Source organism: Dunckerocampus dactyliophorus, chromosome 4 (genome assembly GCF_027744805.1).
Source record: "Dunckerocampus dactyliophorus isolate RoL2022-P2 chromosome 4, RoL_Ddac_1.1, whole genome shotgun sequence".
In the NCBI taxonomy this organism is placed as follows: Eukaryota; Metazoa; Chordata; class Actinopteri; order Syngnathiformes; family Syngnathidae; genus Dunckerocampus; species Dunckerocampus dactyliophorus.
In genome coordinates, this window is record NC_072822.1 from 1568433 (window position 1) to 1585581 (window position 17149).

The window sequence follows — 17149 nt, forward strand, 5'->3', positions numbered from 1 at the left end:
AGTCCCTCATTCACTGAAGGCGACGTAGCGAGGGCAGACTGTATGTTAGCGACCTACGAGCATCTATTGATACTGATCCACTGATACTGGTAGTGCAGGAGTTATTGGCCAACTATCGGTATCAGCGATACTAAGCTCCAGGTATCGTATTGGTAAGAGTAAAAATGTAATGGTGTCTTCCTATTGCGATAATATTCAACGTTAGCGGTACAGTTGTCCCTCGTTTATCACGGTTAATTGGTTCCAGATCGCGAAGTGGGATCCAATATCAATAAAGGGAATATTTTGGTAGTAACGGCATAGAAAACCTGTTTACCATCTTCTAAATTGTTTTTTTTGTCATGATTAGAGCCCTCGGGACGTGAAATAACACCCCTACAGCCACCTTCACATTGGTATTACCCACTAGAGTGGCTCTCATCAGAGAAGATGACGTATTAGACAGAAACAAGCGGACTTCCTGCAGCGGCGATGGTTCATCAGTGCGTCGCCATGGCGGCTTCAATAAATAAACACATGAAACGAGACATTTAAGAGGTAAATTGAACTCCTGTTTGCGTGTCACAGTAAATGTGTTCCCACGGGACCTCATGACGAGTCTAGTGCCCGTCTCACCCAACAGTCAGTGACACCATGTGGCCAGAGTAGAACACTACATTCTCAATTGCAACGCTTCTTCCGCCTTGCACTTCAGTTCATTTGGCCATTTTTAAAAACGAATAACAGACCGTATTCAAGCAGAAAACAGCCATCATTGATGGATGAATGTTTGCCAAAGCGAGATAGCGTGAGGGAGCTGCGACGTAGCGAGGGACGACTGTTATATTCCATGTCTCCATATGAGGCAAGAACGCCTTTAACGCGGTGTCTCGGTGGGTGCTGCTGTTTTGGTGGGCAACAGAGTGCAACTGCTCTCAGCAGTTGATTTTTTGAAATAACATGGGTGGCGCCCCTACAGGCTGTGGGCAAACGGCTTTGGAAGACATGTTAGCATACATGTAGTCCAGATATCCTCAAAGGTTTAGCATTCGCAGACAATTCGTTGGAGACGTTTGGGTCCCACAACAGTACCCCTCCCTGAGGAAATGTAGGCATTCACAAAGCCAGACTACGACTGCGGGTGAAGGGGTTGTAAATGTACCATTCATTCATTCATTCATTCATTCATTCAGTCCCTTTGACGCAACAAAAAGCAACGCTGGAGTCAGCGTTAAAACCATCCAACAAGTCATCAAACGAGTCATTCACAGTAAACCGGAGTGGCGCAAATCTACAACCCTAAAAATCCCACAATGCCCTGTGAGCAGACCCCCCCCCCCCAAAAACAAAAAGTTGCCTGTGAATGAAAAACAAAAGCAGTCCAGCAGCAGCCTTCTTCTGTGGTCAGCTATGATTACCGTGAGTATTATTTCCAGGAATTACACTTGCAAGCAAAGGAAGGGAGCACAAGGCAGTCGTTGACATCGTGCGAGTTTCTGGCTTCCTTTGGGAAGTTACAGTCAAACCCAAAAGCCGGAGTGTCTGCGCTTGTCTCACATTTCAACCACCCAAGCGCCCCCACCGAAAACTAAAAAAAACAAAACATAAAAATAAAATCCCGCGTCGCCCTCACCTGTGGACGCTAAAAAAGTGTTTTCAAAAGCACTGGCGAGGCCACACTGAAGGCAAAAGACAAAAGCTAACAAAAGGACGCAATATTGCAAGAATAAATGTGACACATGGCCGCAATAAAGTGGCAATTTTACGAGAACGAAGTCACGGCGGGAATGAAGTTGAGACTAGAACGACGTGGTTGTCATTTTACGAGAACAACGATGAAATGTTACGTCCGAGTAAGAATAACATGCTGATACCGCCAGGAGTTAACGGGAATCACGTTGAAATATTCCGCAAAGGAAGTTACGCCGTTCTATTGCACAAGAAATAAATAAAAATAAAAATAAATGCTAAACGCTGAGAATAAAGTCGCGATTTCACCAGGGAAAAGTTGTCACTTTACGCAAATAAAGTCCTAAGAATAAGATGCTAACGTCACTGAGGGGGGAACATGTCGTCATTTCACGAGTTTCAGGTCATTTCGGGAAAATAAAGTAACCGCAAGCACAAATGAGAAATATTACAAAAATAACCCTGCAACTTTACGAAATTAGGAAAAAAAGTTGTGATTCTTGAAGTTGTAATATTCCGGGAATGAAGTCATTTTAGGAGAATGACGTCCAAATAGGAATAAGATGCTAACATTGCAATTAGGTTGAAATATTACGCAAAGGACGACGAAAAAGTTGTCATTTTACACTGTACTACTACGCCGACAGTCAATGCAAAAATATTGCCAATAAAGTTGCAATTTTACGAGGGAAAAGTAATTTTACGCAAATAAAGTTATTACAGGATTGAAGTTGAGATAAGAATAAGATCGGAATATCACGGGGGGGGGGGGGGGGGGGGGGGGGGGGGGGGTAGTCATTTAATAAGTTAAAATAATCGTAATTTCGTGAAAATAAAGTAACCGCAGGCACAAATGAGAAATATCCCGAAAATAACCTTGCAACTTTACGACTTAGGAAAAAGGTTGTGATTCTCTAAGCTGAAATATTCCGGGAATGAAGTCATTTTAGGAGAATGACGTCCAAATGGGAAAAGGATGCTAACATTGCAATTAGGTTGAAATATTACAGAAAGGACGCTGCAATTTCACGCCAAAAAAGTTTTCATTCACGCCGCACTATTGCCAGAATAAAGTGTGAGAATAAATGCGAAATATTGCGATTTTACGAGGACAAAGTTGTAATTTTACGCAAATAATGTCAAAACAGGAATGAACTTGAGATGAGAATCAGATCCGCGATTTCGATTTTGCAGCGGGGAAAGTAGTCATTTCATGAGTGTAAAGTTGAAATAAGTTGTCGTAATTTGGTGAAAATAAAGTAACCGCAAGCACAAACGCAAAATATCACGAAAATAACATTGCAACTTTACAAATTAGGAAAAAAGTTCTCATTCTACAAGTTGAACAATTACGGGAATGAAGTCATTTTAGGAGACGTCCAAGTAAGAATAAGATGCTAACATTCCAAGGAGGTAACAAGAATTACGTTGAAATATCACGGGAAGGAAGTCGCAATTTTACGACGGAGAAGTTGTCATTTTGCGTCGTGCGATTGCCAGAATAAAGTGTGAGAACAAATGCAAACCACTGAGAATAAAGTTGCAATTCTCCGAGGGATACGTGGCGGTTTTAGGGGAATAACGTCACTGGAGGAATAAAGTTGCGATAAATAAGATCCTCCTACGGCAACGGAGCGTACTCATTTCATGAGCGGAAAGTTGAAATATTTTCGTACAAATGTGAAATAATGCGAAAATTCACATCTAACGGAAATTACGTTAAAATGTTACAAAAAGAAAGTTGTCATTTTAGGCCGTGCTACTGCGAGAATAAATGCGAAATGTTGAGAAAACGTAACGTAAGGAGCGTAACGCCGGTTCCTTATTTTAGCTACTCGTGTGCGCTGAGTTGAAATATTACAGCAAAGTCCTCATTTTGCGAGGAAAAGGCTGAACTAAGAATGAGGTGCGACTATAGCGGGGAGCGAAGTATTCATTCACGAGGATTAGTTGAAATCAAGTCTTTTTTAACGAGAATGAAGAACGCAATAATAAATGTCAAATGTTACGTGCGCGCATTTGTCATTTTTATGAGGAAAAAGTTGAAGAAAAAAAGACGCTAATGTTAAGCGGAAAACAACATAATTTAACGTTACGAGAATAAACTTTTGCAGGAAAGTCGACTTTTCCTAACGTCTTTCTCGTAACATTGTGACTTTTTCATCTAAAAATTACGACTTTCCGTTCAGTATGCATTTTTTCTTGCAATGTTACCACTAACAACGTTTTTTTTCCATAACCCGCCCCAGTGTGGCCCCGTGATCCTCGCACGAAATAAATAAATAAAGTTTGCGATCAGTTAAAGCGAAGTTTCTCTGTTTTGGTTCCTGTGACGCGACCCACCCAAACGCTACATTCATCATCGCACTGATTGTCGCCAACAACAAATCTCTACGGAATATCCGATTCCTTTGATTGGACTCCAGCTGTGTGGACGAGGTGGGGGGGTTGGGCGGGGCAGGCGGACAACACGAAGCCACGCACACGAGGGTATGGGAAGAGGGGGCGGAGTCTCCCTGAGTCTCGTCGTTCGGGAAAGTGAAGAGGCGCCATGACGTGCAAGAGGGGGAGGTTCTGAGGGGGCGGGAACGGGAAGGAGCTTAGTGGTCCAATCACAAACAGGGAACCAACGATAACATGAAGGCGGGCTTTGTGCACTTGGGCGTGTCACACATACGCACACAAACAGACTCCTCCCCTCCCCGCCAAACATCCAATCATAGCAGTGCATGCGTGCAAACGTGCGCGGGTCAGGGCGGGGTGACGGTTGGGGTGCGGGTGGGGGGCGGCACCCTACACGCTGTTCTCCAGCTGGCCGTGGTGGTTGGCGGCGTGCGGCGAGTTCTGCTCGTTGAGCAGCAGCAGCGTGGTCTCGTCGGGCCCGTTCTCCGTGGGGGCGGGGTCCGCGCCCAGGTCGGCGAGGGTGTTGTTGGAGGGCATGGTCAACGCCACGCGGGCCAGCTGGTGGACGCTCTCGGGCGACTGCGGCGTGCTGTCCAGGCGGGACGCCATCAGGCCGTTCTGGTACTGCGAGCGCGTGATCTGAAGATGCGACATGTCAGCGTGTCAGTCACTCCCCTTCACAGCGTTACCTCCGCCAAGGCTCAGCAACAACCAATACTTGTGTTTTTGAAGACCTTCGGCAAAAACGCTGGTCAAAGATCCTGAATATAACAGGAGCACTCTGCTGTTTTTAGGAATGCACTGCAAAAACTCTAGGCTCTGTTGTTTTTAATGATGTAATACAACAACACGAGTCAATGATTCCTGGATGACCAGAATGCACTGCTGTTTTTGAGGACCTGCTACAGAAACACTAGTCAAAAACTGCTGGTTTTGAAACCCTACCAACTTACTGAAAAAAAAAAGCAAGCCAAAGATCCTCAACATGACAGCTGCGCTCTGCTGTTTTTAAGGACCTACTGACAAAAAAAAAAAAAACACAAGTCAAAGATCTTCTATGTGACAGGAGCGCTCAGCTGGTTTTAGGACCTACGGCAAAAATGCTAGTCAAAGATCCTCCTCTATATGACAAGAGCGCGCTGCTGTTTTTGAGAACCTAGTGCAAAAAACACTTGTTAAAGATCCTTTAAATGACAGGAGTGCTCTGCTGTTTTTGAGGTCTTACTGGGAAAAAAAAACACAAGTCAAAGATCCTCTACATCAAAGATCTCGTATGACAGGAGTGCTGTGCTGGTTTTAGGAGCTACTGCAAAAACGCTAGTCAAAGATCGTCTATGTGACAAGAGCTCTCTGCTGTTTTTAAGACGCACTAGCCAAAGATGGGCTTTACAGTCCGCTAGCATCGGGACCAACTGGGGGCAGCGCCCACCAGATCCAGCAGACGGAGCTGCGGCCCCACTTTGTAACGTGCTTTACCGCCACCTGCAGGACTGGAGAGGAACAGCATCGCCCTTTGTGATTTTTGCGATCAAGAGTATTGGATTCCCGGCCTTGGCGGAGGTCCGCCCCTGGGCGTCCCAAGTGTGACGTACCTTGACGAACTGCAGGTCCGTGAGGGCGCGCACGTAGAAGTCGGGCGTGTACTGCTGCGATGGAAGGCTGCAGTTGAGCTGACTGTTGCTGCCGCCGACCGACAGCGACTCGGTGCGGTCGGCGCCGCTCAGCGAGGACGTGCGGTTCAGGCCGCTGATGTGGGACGGCGAGCGGAACTCTGCAGGCGTGCACGCAAGAACAACACAGAGCAGAGAGGTGATGTTGTCAGGGTGTGGCTTGATAGAAGACAAATAAAGTTGTGGAGCGTAAGAGGACACGTGACGTGGACGCTGCTGCTCCCGTCACACAAGCAGCAGCGATGCAATGATTGTGCTATGTGACACTTTCATGCACCACGACGCTCAGTCAGCTTCTAAACACACCAAATGCAAATACTTTCATCCGCAGAATGACATGTCACCCACCGCCTTCTGATCAAAATGGTCGGGGGGGGGGGGGGGGGGGGGGGGGGGGGGGGGGGGGGGTGTTAAATCCTGCCCCCCCAAAAACCCAAATGAAAAGTCATGCGTTTCAATGAGCATTCAAGATCATCGTGAAAAAAAGCACCTTCTAAATTATTTTGAAATACAAATATTCTGTTAATAAAAGTAAATTTAAAAATGCACAAACACTTTTAATTTTTTACAGAAAACGGACATAAAATATGGTTGTACTAAATAATACATTTATGGTCGATATTCTCTATTCTTATTTAAATATTTTATTTACAAATTAACATTAAAGGGCATTTGACTGCATGAGAGTTACTTTATATTATTAAATGAAATATTTATTAAATAAAAGGAAATTAAGTATTTAATATAATTCATATAATTATTACAATGACATAATATAATTTACTGTAATATTTGATTTAAATGAAGAAACAAACATATGAAAACATGATTACTTAAAATGTTAGTGGAAAAAACCCAAACCCAACCCGTTTGTACTCAATAACACACTTAGATTCTAGATATTTTTTACATTTTATTTATTAAGATTTTACTATCAAATTATCTTTGAGGGCGTTTAACTGCAGGACACTTATTTATATTATGAAATCAATTTGATACATTAAAGAGAAAATAAATTGACAGAAGAAATACAAGAATAAAACAGGATTCATATCAATGTAGCTGACTTTTTTTTAAATGACATTATAAAACATATATTACACACATTTCTAAATATAATCATTTAGAATTATTTTATTGCTTTTAAAAAATAAATCCAAATAAAAATAACATTTAAGACATGAACGCTATTAACATTGGTATAAAAAGAATATAAAAAAATCTAAAACATATAAATAATATAATACTACATGTAATATTAGAACTGTGTGTTATGTCCGTCTGCACGCATATTCACAGACTGAAAGACAGTTTTTCTGAAAATGCCGCATGAGCTGAAAATAGGGCGAACTCCATTAAATCAGTAAAAACACCAACAGGTAGCCCTTCAGTCGTCTAAAATAAAACAAAAATTTCCATTGCTTTTCTTTGCTGTGTCACACATTTAGTCATACACATTTCTTCACACCTCTTTTTTTTTTTTTTTTTTAAATGATGACTTTGGTTATTTTCCACCCCCCGTGACTAACAAGCGCCATCCAACTATTGGTTTTTGTAATTGTGGGCATGCTGATGCATCCCAAGAAGCGCACACACCAACACACACGCACGCGCGCACACACACACACACACACAGGCGCGCACACTGAGGCTGTTGTGTTATTACCGGTCAGCGTGAGTCTTCCAGCAGGGGGCCTCAGTGAGTCATAGGAAACAGTTTTACCTGGACACGTCAACTTGAACGTTAGCCAATGAAAAGTGTCGACATTGCCAGTTAGTGGTTAGGAGTTGTCTGATGTACGTTGGAATGGAACGTATTAGCATCCAGTAGGTGACTTTTCAATGCTGTGCTTGCGTCTTTAAGCCTAAAAAAAAGCTTTCCTGGAATAAAGTTGACCAACCAAGAAGGAATCCTAGCAGTTTCAGCATTTCTTGGTTGAACTCAATCGAACTGAAACCAAATGGGGGATTTTTTTTACATTTTGATTTCATTCTTGTAAAATTTTTGCTGTTTTTTCCCCCTATTTTCTAACTATTTCAAATGTTTAACGTTTTTTTCTAAATGATCTTCTTGTAGTTATAAATTTATTCCCATCACATTTTCACTTACTAATTTTCCAAAACATTACAACTTTATTTATTGTTTTGTTTTTCATAATATTGCGACTTTAAAAAATAACAATTTGTCTGTAATGTTTCAACTTTATGCTCCTAAAATGACGTAACTCTCATAAAATGAAGTTTTCTTGTTCGATTACACTATTTTGCTCTTAAGGTTTTGCCTTCATTCTTGTAAAATGACTGTTGATTTTTTTTATTTTTGCTGCTGTTGTTTTTTTTTCTTGTTAAATTATATTTTTAGAGTGTGCTTCAGGTCGATAAAAAGACATCCGGAGGCTGCAAATGGCACTTTGGCCTCCCCTGCTCACCAACTGTCCATCACTTGTTGGCTCCACTGTAGAGCGAAGAGAGGGTCACTTTTGAAGTGGCAGGTTTTTTTTTTTAATGGTGTCATGAAAGAAAACCCTCTTTCCCCAGGCTTTGCTACACATCTTAAAATGATGGTCAGAGCTTTGTCAACTGTCAGCCGTGTGGGAGCTGTATGTTTGACCATGCTGTTTCTCTTCAGCGGATATGCTAACCTAGCATGATGTTGGTGCTGAAATGCGGGTGTGATGTTAGCACTGTGCTAACGTTGGCTACGTTGGACAAGTGCATATTAGCAAACCTATTAGCATTAAGGCTACAGACACACAAAACAGCATGTTCCCAGTCGGATTTACTAAAACCACTTCTAAACTGTCAAGCACCAGAGCCAGGCAAAATTGGTGAAAAATACTACCTTGCCGACATTTTCTCTAATTAAGCTGTTTTACATTGTGGTGAAAAGTTTCCTACTGGATGCGGGGGAGCAACCGCCAGGTCCACCTGACACGTTTTCAGCGAGTTAGTGTGCTAAAGCTACCGTGAGTGCAATGCTGAGGCTTCATGAATAACACAGACCTTCAGGATGACTCTAATTCACATCTAAAATGTTGCTACGTCATCAGCTCAGGCGGGTTAACGTTAGTGTGGATAATTCAGACAATGTGGAGAGAAAAGGAAAACCAAAAAAGGACACGTGATTAAGTGGACTTGCTACCATCAGGATCCTAGTGTTTTATGCTCGGCGTACACGTGACTAACGTGACGAGACATCTAGGGGGTGGAACGGTGCGCAGACAAAAAATCCTATTCTGAATCCATGTACCGTTAAGCCTGGATTATGCTCCTGCGTCGTCACGACGCCTCGATCCTTCTCCAGCTCTCAGTGCAACTCTCTCTTGGAACGCTACAGGTGCTGTTTTCCGGAGAGTCAACACAGTCAGCGGCTATGGTGCTCGTCAATGGTTTATTAGCTTGTTAGCTTCCTTTGTAGCGCGCGAACACGACAACTGAAGGGAGGTTGAGTGTGGAGCTGGGACCAACACAACACTTATTGCAAATGTTCATTCGAATTGGAGGACAAGGCATTTGCGAAGGTGGGCGAGTCATGTACACGGTAATATACCATACATAAGAAGATACATAACATAAATATCTAAAAATCAACCTATATATTTAAATGAAGTGAAATAAACATATATAAATATATACCGTGAATTCCGGGGTACGAGCCTCTCCTTTTTTCTAAAACTTTGAACCCTGCGGCTTATACAGCGGTGCGGTGGCTAAATTCTGATCTCGTGACATCTCCTTTACTCCAGAACTACTACCAATTGTTTAAAAACTGTGCTGCTCGTGGGTCAGTGAGGTAACGGTAGTTCCTTCTTTGGCAGCTATCAGTGCGTTCACAACAAGCTTGTCAAAATCGCAGGAGGTCATTAGGTAGAACCGGGTAACAACAAAACAGTCTGACTCACGGTGGCATCTTACTTACAACACTAAATTCATCACACGGCAACTTAACACTCAAAAGGTGTACCTGACAAATTTACAAACATGCACCAATATGAGTTTGAAATGTAAAAAGACTCTTTCAAAGTTTTCCCATAATGCATTGCGTCTGAGCAACGCATTAATTGGGGCGCTGCAATAACGTCAGCCTCCCTCTGGGCTCTGAGCCATCAGGCTCCCTCTGGTGGACGGAGACAGCATTGCAGTGCCATCCAGCACTTTCTATGCTGCTGTCCTCCAAGGACCTGCTTTTCTGGCAGTGATGCATTACGGGCAGACGTTAAAATAGCTGCTGTTTGTTATTTTAAACTCATGTTGGTACTTGTAATGTATATTTCCTAGCTACCTTTTCAGTGTTAGGTTGCTGTGCGATGAGTTTGGCGTTCTTTGTAAGATGACACCGTCAGTCAGACTGTTATACTGAGCACTGACCTCCTGCAATTTCCAATGGGTTGACGAGCTCATCATGACAAAGAGCTGACTGGTCTATGCCATTTTATGGCGTGGACACGTGCGGCTTATACACCGCTGCGGCTTACATTTGTACAAATCTGTTTTTTTCTCTAAATTTAGTGGGTGCGGCTTAAACACCAGAATTGACGGTATATACAGTATATATGATACATTGATGGTATATACAGTATAATACATATCAATTATCTAATATACCATAACAACAAACCGACCAATCACAGCCTTTACGGACAGAGTCGGCGCAACGGATACCACGCTACGCAGGAATGGCCTCGACGCGGCAGCGTAATCCAGGCGTTACACCCCGTAGACACATCCGACACTCTGCTTGCTATTCTTACCAACGCAGGGTTTCCCAAACTTTGCCCGACTCAAGGCCCCAACTTTCCCCTGGTGAGACATAGCGCACATATCAAGGCATCGTATGACGTACCCGCCACGCCACAGCTTGGCAAACCCTGCTTTGGTGTTCACGCCTTCACCTGTGATGATTGTGTGAGCTCTCTAAACTACAATCAACATCCAGGACCAGCTACCCCGCAACCCCCCCATCCCTCTGGTGTTATTAAAAGACCCAGACATGCCGGAGGTTACCTGGCAACCGAGAGAACAGAGAAAACCTCTTAAAGGAGACGAGGCGAGGACGGGGTGCGGCCACTGAGAGGAGAGAGAGTGTAAAAAGGTGACCCCCATGGGACAGGACAGAGCAGGAGGGGGGAGGATGAACACAAGGTGAGCACATGCAAAACCAGACTTTGAAGGTGGACATTTGTCTCGATGGTAACCCTGTGTGTATAAGCGGGGTGTATGTACAGCACAGCATGTGTCAAGTGTCTCACGCTTTGCACCTGAAGACCCTGAAGGAGTGAGGGAGGACGAGAAAGGTAGAAAAAGATCACGCAGTAATACTCTCGTCACACTGCGCCATGCGGACGTCTCAATGTAGCATAAAAAGTTCAAACATGACTACGGTGATCCCTCTTTTATCGCAGTTAATGGATTCCAGACCCGACCGTGATAAGTGAATTTCCGCCAGTCAAATATTAATAAAGGGAATATTTTCACAGTTATGGCAAAGAACACCTGTTTACAGTCTTCTAAATTCAGTTTTTAACATGATTAGAGCCCTCTATACATGAAATAACACCCCTATAGTCACCTTTACACTCTCATAACCCAAGATAGTAGATATAATCAAAGAAAATAAGACATATTAGACATAAATAAGATAACATAGACTCATACGTTAGCAGTTCCTTGGTGTTTTTATCTGGACAGCGTACTTCCTTGCGGCTTTAAATGGCTTTGCACTTACAGCCATGTCAAACGTAGATAAAACTTTAAGGCCCCGTTCACACAAATCCGCCATTTTTTTTTAAGTATATTTTTTCTATGCGTTTCGGCCTCTCATCCACATGCAGATGGGCGTTTGTGTCCTTAAAATGAGAGCTTTTGGAAAACTCCGGCTTCAGCGTATGCGTGTAGACGGCAAAGACGGAGCTTCTTGCTGGTTGCCAACAGACTACGTAACAATGATGTGCCCTTATTTCCACATTAGATAAGAATAATTCCATGTGTGCAATGACAAACATTACACTGCTGCGTTTAAGCATAACTAGATGACTTTTTGTGCGTACAAGAGTATACGTACAACTACTTTTGCTGGGGCTTCGGAGGACTCTACCGCTGCTGTCTTGCTCCTTAAAACGGCTGCCAAGCGCCCTTAAAACGCCTCCGTCAATGATGATTTTTGGACAAGACCCGATCGGACCTGTAGCTGATGGGACAACTTTCACAAGCATGTCATTATTTTGGAAAATAATACAAATATAATATCTAAATTAAGTGTGACAAACAAGCAAAAAATAAGACATAAGGGGGCAAACACTTTTTCACACCACTGAATAATAATTGTAAAAAAAATAAAGATGCCTACTTTGCAGATTTCACTTATTGAGGTGATAAATTAGGGAACACTGTACGACTTCAGTTTCAAACATTTTGTGCATTAACGATGCTAAAACAGGGAGTTTAACATTAATATTTGAGGAAATGATCTGAATTAAGCTTCGAAATATTTAATAATTGTGTATCTGTGCTATTGTTTCATATATTTTTCAAGTTAAAATAATATATGGTCTTCCAGAATACCACTAGATGGAGCCAGAGTACCACCAGGGGTATTCACACCACAGGCAAGGCTACTCAACTCATTTTAGAAAGCCACTGTAGTTTCCCCAAATTCTCCAAAGCTTTGAACAACTGAAGTCTGTTGGGTGTCCACTAAGTGGCAGTAGCAGCTGTACTGGACTGCAACAGTACATACTGTACAGTACAGTAGTGGATCGTGGGGGAGGAGAGGGGGAGACAAAGAGAGAGGGGACTCACCCAGCATGGGAGCACTGAGCGACATGACGCCGTAGTAGGAGAAAGGTCCCGTCTCAAACTTCATGTTCTCGTTGCCAGCCTCCACCTCCACTCGACCCTGACGGAGACACCAGGAAGACAAATGATGCACTCGTATATAAACGAGCTGTACCTTCATCTATTACAAAGGTATACACATTATGTTATACATTTTTATTGGCTTATTTCAAATATTTTCCGTTGTATGTGTTTATGTTGTTTTTAAAATTGTAATGTATTCATTTTTATTACATTGAAATAAAGTGTACATTTAAAAAATCACATTTAAATTAAAAAGATTTGATTTCTAAGTATATATATTGAATAATATACTGTATAATGTATTTACATTTTAAACAAGCTATTTTAGCTTATATCTAATAAATATTATACATATATATATATATATATATATTAAAACATTATTTGATTGACTTAACTTCTTAAGCATGAGTTTTTATATCAAATAAATATTTGATTTAAAAATTGAGCAAATACATCATATATATTTTATAATTGTATTTAATCATACATTCTTTATACATTTAAGTTTTAAACTATTTTTTATTACCTTTTAACTTGTTAAGTATTAGTTATTATTATTATTAGTCATAGTTAATATAGCTAATAAATATTCAACAAAATGTAATATTTTATCAAATATAGTTAATACATTGTACCATGTCATTTGGTTGATAATTCATGAAGCATTCATTTTTATATCTAATTTAAAAAAAAAAAAAAAAAGCATCTTAAGAGCGGCCTCGTAATGTTATTGTAGTTACACTATCTGGGCAGGCGGGGGCAGTGCAGTGCAGCCAGAACAATAACATTTTCTCCGCTGGGAAATTTCTGAATACTGAAATAAATATGTGGGCCGGGGTGAGGTCAGGGCGTACTGGATGGGTGGGTGGGTGTTTTGTTGCAGGTGGTGAAGGTTTTAAGGAGGCCTCTATGTTGTTTGTCTGTACAGTCGGCCCGAATCGGCCCGCTGGAATGTGTGAACTGCAGCAACAACAACACAGGACAGTTAATCCTCCTCGCCCGCATCCCTCCACTCACAACAGGTGGCAAAATACAGCAAAGAGCCGCCGCACATGCAAGCGGGATAATTAAGACGGGGGTCTAAAAACAGAAGCGCGGGCTTTAGCGAGACATTTAGTGTTGGGATGTTGCTAGAAACGACAAAAATGTCACCTAGTCCCCTCCTGTCCTGCAGGTGGCGGCAATGTGCATTATAAAGTTGTTACAACACAAATGTATTTATTTCTTTTTTTGCTGAATGTGGTGGATCGCTGGCCCCCTTGGCCCCAATGCACAAAAAATGGAAAATAAATCCTAAATGTAATATGATATGACACAATTGACAGCTTATTCAAGCAAAATGTTAAAAAGCAAAACCTCTTTTTGCGCTTGGTGGTGGTGAAAACACAACTAAAAGTGAAAACACAACTAAAAATGATAAGGGGGGACAATGTTTTTTATAATCGCAATACGGATTTTAGACCATATTGTTCATCCCTAGTAACAACATTTTAAAGCGCATGCAGAGCTAGATAAAGCTGCTGGAGGTCGACAACTTTCGATTCTTCCAATGCAGCGGCTGCCACCTTGCGGAGGTAGTAAAAAAAAAAAAAAAAAAAAAGGCATCGGGGGTTGCCTACAGCCACAGCGGAGAGGCACTATTTGTCATGACATGATCTACAGGTACATCAGTGGTTCTCAACTGGTGGGAAGGGAAACCAAAAGCGGGTCAGAGACAGCAAGTCAAAAATGTTATTAAAATGTGTCATACATCTGAATTCATGATCTTTTTGATATTTAATTTTAATGGTTGTTATGCTCTTCCTCATTTCCTTGACAAATCGCCCCAACACATTCATTGCTCTAAAATGCACTTTGGAAATATGATGTGTATTCATGTTTCAAAAGATAAAAAAAACAACAACAACAAAAAACACATTTGCTTGGTTTGACTTACATAAAAGTAGGAAAAAATATAAATTAATTAAATAAATAAAGGAATGAATAAATAAATGTAAATATAAAAAATACTTTAATAAAAGTATAAAAATAATGAAATAAATATAAATAAAATTGACTAATTTTAAAAAGTTTAAATGACTTAAATAAAAGTGTAAATAAGTAAATAAAATAAAAATTACCTGAATAACACTGTAAAAAATAAATAAAAATGTAAACGACTTAAATAAGTTTGTGAAAAATAATAAATACAAATAAAAACAACTTAAGTGTAAAAAAGAATACAAAAATAAATTAAAATGACTTAAATAGAGGTGTAAATGACAATAAAATAAATAAATAAAAATGTTTAAAAAAAACCAACAAATAAATACATATTTTAAGTGACTTAAATAGAAGTGGGTCGTGGTCTAATGACCACTGGAAAATGTGGGTCCCCGGTTGAGACTATTTAAGAACCCCTGATCTAGATGACCTACATTGTTTAATTGAGAAGCTGTTGGAGCTGTGTTTAAGTGTGCTGCTGCCTTTGAATGTTCAGCATCAGCAGTGTGTGTGCTGAGGTGAGTGAGTGTCAGAGTGTGTGTGTGTGTGTGTGTGTGTGTGTGTGTGTGTGTGTGGGAGCGGCACCAGAAGCGGGTTAAAGTTCAAATCGGTGCTTTGTGAATCATTGGCGACGGGAGGACAACTCAAGTGACCATCCATTAAACCAGGGGTGTCAAACTCATTTTCCTTGAGGGCCACATTGCAGTTACGGCTGCCCTCAGAGGGCCACTTTTAACAGTCAGTATATATGAATAGAAATATGAATATAACCTCATGATATTATTACACAATTGCCCATGCATTAGATTATTGTATTTATACTAACAAATTAATGGATAACTTGCTTTGAAATGAGAAGTAAAGTGAGAATGTCATGGTGACAAGCAGACATTCAAGTATTTATTTTTGATGCGTGGAATATCTTGCTGCATGATTAGATAATACTGACGTTTAGAAGAACTGCATGCAGTACAATTTTTCTGTCAAAATGACAGATCAAATACATTCAGAAGGACAAGGGTGAAGTGCATTATTGACATGCATTATTCCCAGGGTTTCGCGGGCCAAATCTGGCCCCCGGGCCTTGTGTTTCACACCTGTGCCTTAAACCGTATGTAGTGTGTAGTGCGTAGTGCGTAGTGTGTAGTGCGTAGTGTGCGTTCCAAGCTGTGTTTGGTGGCAGTGTTTGTCATCAATTCAACCACTTTAGTCAACTGTCGACACACAAGCACAACCCCGATGGCGTGTGATGACTGGGATGTAGCGTTTGTTTGAAAGGGTTAACACTGAGCCTGTGAGAAAGCACGCGGAGAACACTCACACTTTGCCACATCACGACTAGAAAAATGCACACAAGCACACAATCATTGGAATGGGAGAGGAGCAACAGTGTCATGTCTGTTTCCCACACGTCTGAACGACTCCCACACCTCTTTTTCCTGTAGCTGGACGGCCATTTTCGCGTCAACTGGAGGTGTCCAAAAGGTTTCTTTTTACTCCCATATTGTGTTCAAGCCTCTTCCTGTTTCCCAAAATGCACACTTGCCACTCTTCACCCCAGCGAACCTCTTACACAATACAGATGAATAAGTGTTCTTATTCCACCCCCCCAGCCTCTAAATCTTTTCCCCGGGAGGGGTCACAGCTGTGTAGGACCTTGTATGACCTCTCCACCTACACTCTACTGGATAAAAGCACGACTGGGACTGAAATGGTTTGTTTTCTTGTATGTTGATGTCTAAGATAACTCCACTTAAAATACAGCGGAACTAATATGGGAAGTGAAACAGTAACCGGGGAACATATATTTGTTTATTTCACCTGATTACTGTGGGGGCAAATGTTCAAGTTTTAAATGAACGCATCGTATGGGAACCGACAACAGTTTGGGCTTTTGAAGTGAAAAGCGAAAATCAAAGTGCAAATTTGAAAAAAGGAGACCCGACTGGGCAGGACATGAGGGTCGGGAAGGAGCCGATATTGGGCTAAAAATGAGAAAAAAACAAGGAACTGCTAACGTGTGAGTTTATATTATCTTATGCATGTCTAATATGTCTTATTTTCTGGGATTATATCTATTGTATGGGGTAATACAAATAAAAAGGTGACTATAGGGGTGTTATTTCATGTCTAGAGGGCTCTGACAATGTTAGAGAATGTTAGCTTTTCTATGCCATAATTACAAAATATTCCAATTATTAATATTGAGTCCTATTTCGCAGAAATCCACTTATTGCGGTCGGCTCTGGAACCAATTAAGTGTGATAAACGAGGGGTGACTGAAGTCATGTTTAACACATCAAAATCACGCTTACCTGCAAGATGAGGATGAAGTAGTCCACCGGCTTGCCCCTCTGGTAGATGTAGTGATGCGGCGAGCGCTTTTCGCTCTCGTTGAACTTGATCTCCTGGATCACGTCAGGATGGCGCAGGATTCGGAGCAGGACTTTGTCGGAGATCTGTGTCGGGTTGAAGAGGCTCACCTCTACAAAAGAAACAACAAACCTGTGACGTGCGGTGAAGTTCATAGCTGGTGAGGCACTGATTCACGTTTGTTTTCAAAC

At 41.4% G+C, this 17149-nt stretch overlaps 2 protein-coding genes across 3 annotated transcripts in view; one reads left to right on the top strand and one right to left on the bottom strand.

Annotated features, from left to right (window-relative positions):
• Positions 1–2457: 2457 nt before the first annotated feature.
• Positions 2458–17149, bottom strand: part of LOC129179963 (metal transporter CNNM4) — a 35404-nt gene continuing 20712 nt past the window's right edge. The window contains exons 4-9 of one of the 2 annotated variants that reach the window (XM_054773867.1): positions 16901–17070; positions 12540–12636; positions 10746–10808; positions 7408–7464; positions 5664–5842; positions 2458–4710 (exon numbers count right to left, since the gene is read on the bottom strand). In XM_054773867.1, the coding sequence (XP_054629842.1) occupies positions 4462–4710; positions 5664–5842; positions 7408–7464; positions 10746–10808; positions 12540–12636; positions 16901–17070 (815 nt within the window). In that variant the 3' untranslated portion in view covers positions 2458–4461. The remainder of the gene's footprint in view (positions 4711–5663; positions 5843–7407; positions 7465–10745; positions 10809–12539; positions 12637–16900; positions 17071–17149) is intronic. The other variant, XM_054773866.1, reaches the window with a different exon arrangement.
• Positions 12603–17149, top strand: part of fbp2 (fructose-1,6-bisphosphatase 2) — a 95115-nt gene continuing 90568 nt past the window's right edge. Inside the window, exons 1-2 of the mRNA XM_054773875.1 lie at positions 12603–12707; positions 13531–13624. Of these exons, the coding sequence (XP_054629850.1) occupies positions 13554–13624 (71 nt within the window). The 5' untranslated portion in view covers positions 12603–12707; positions 13531–13553. The remainder of the gene's footprint in view (positions 12708–13530; positions 13625–17149) is intronic.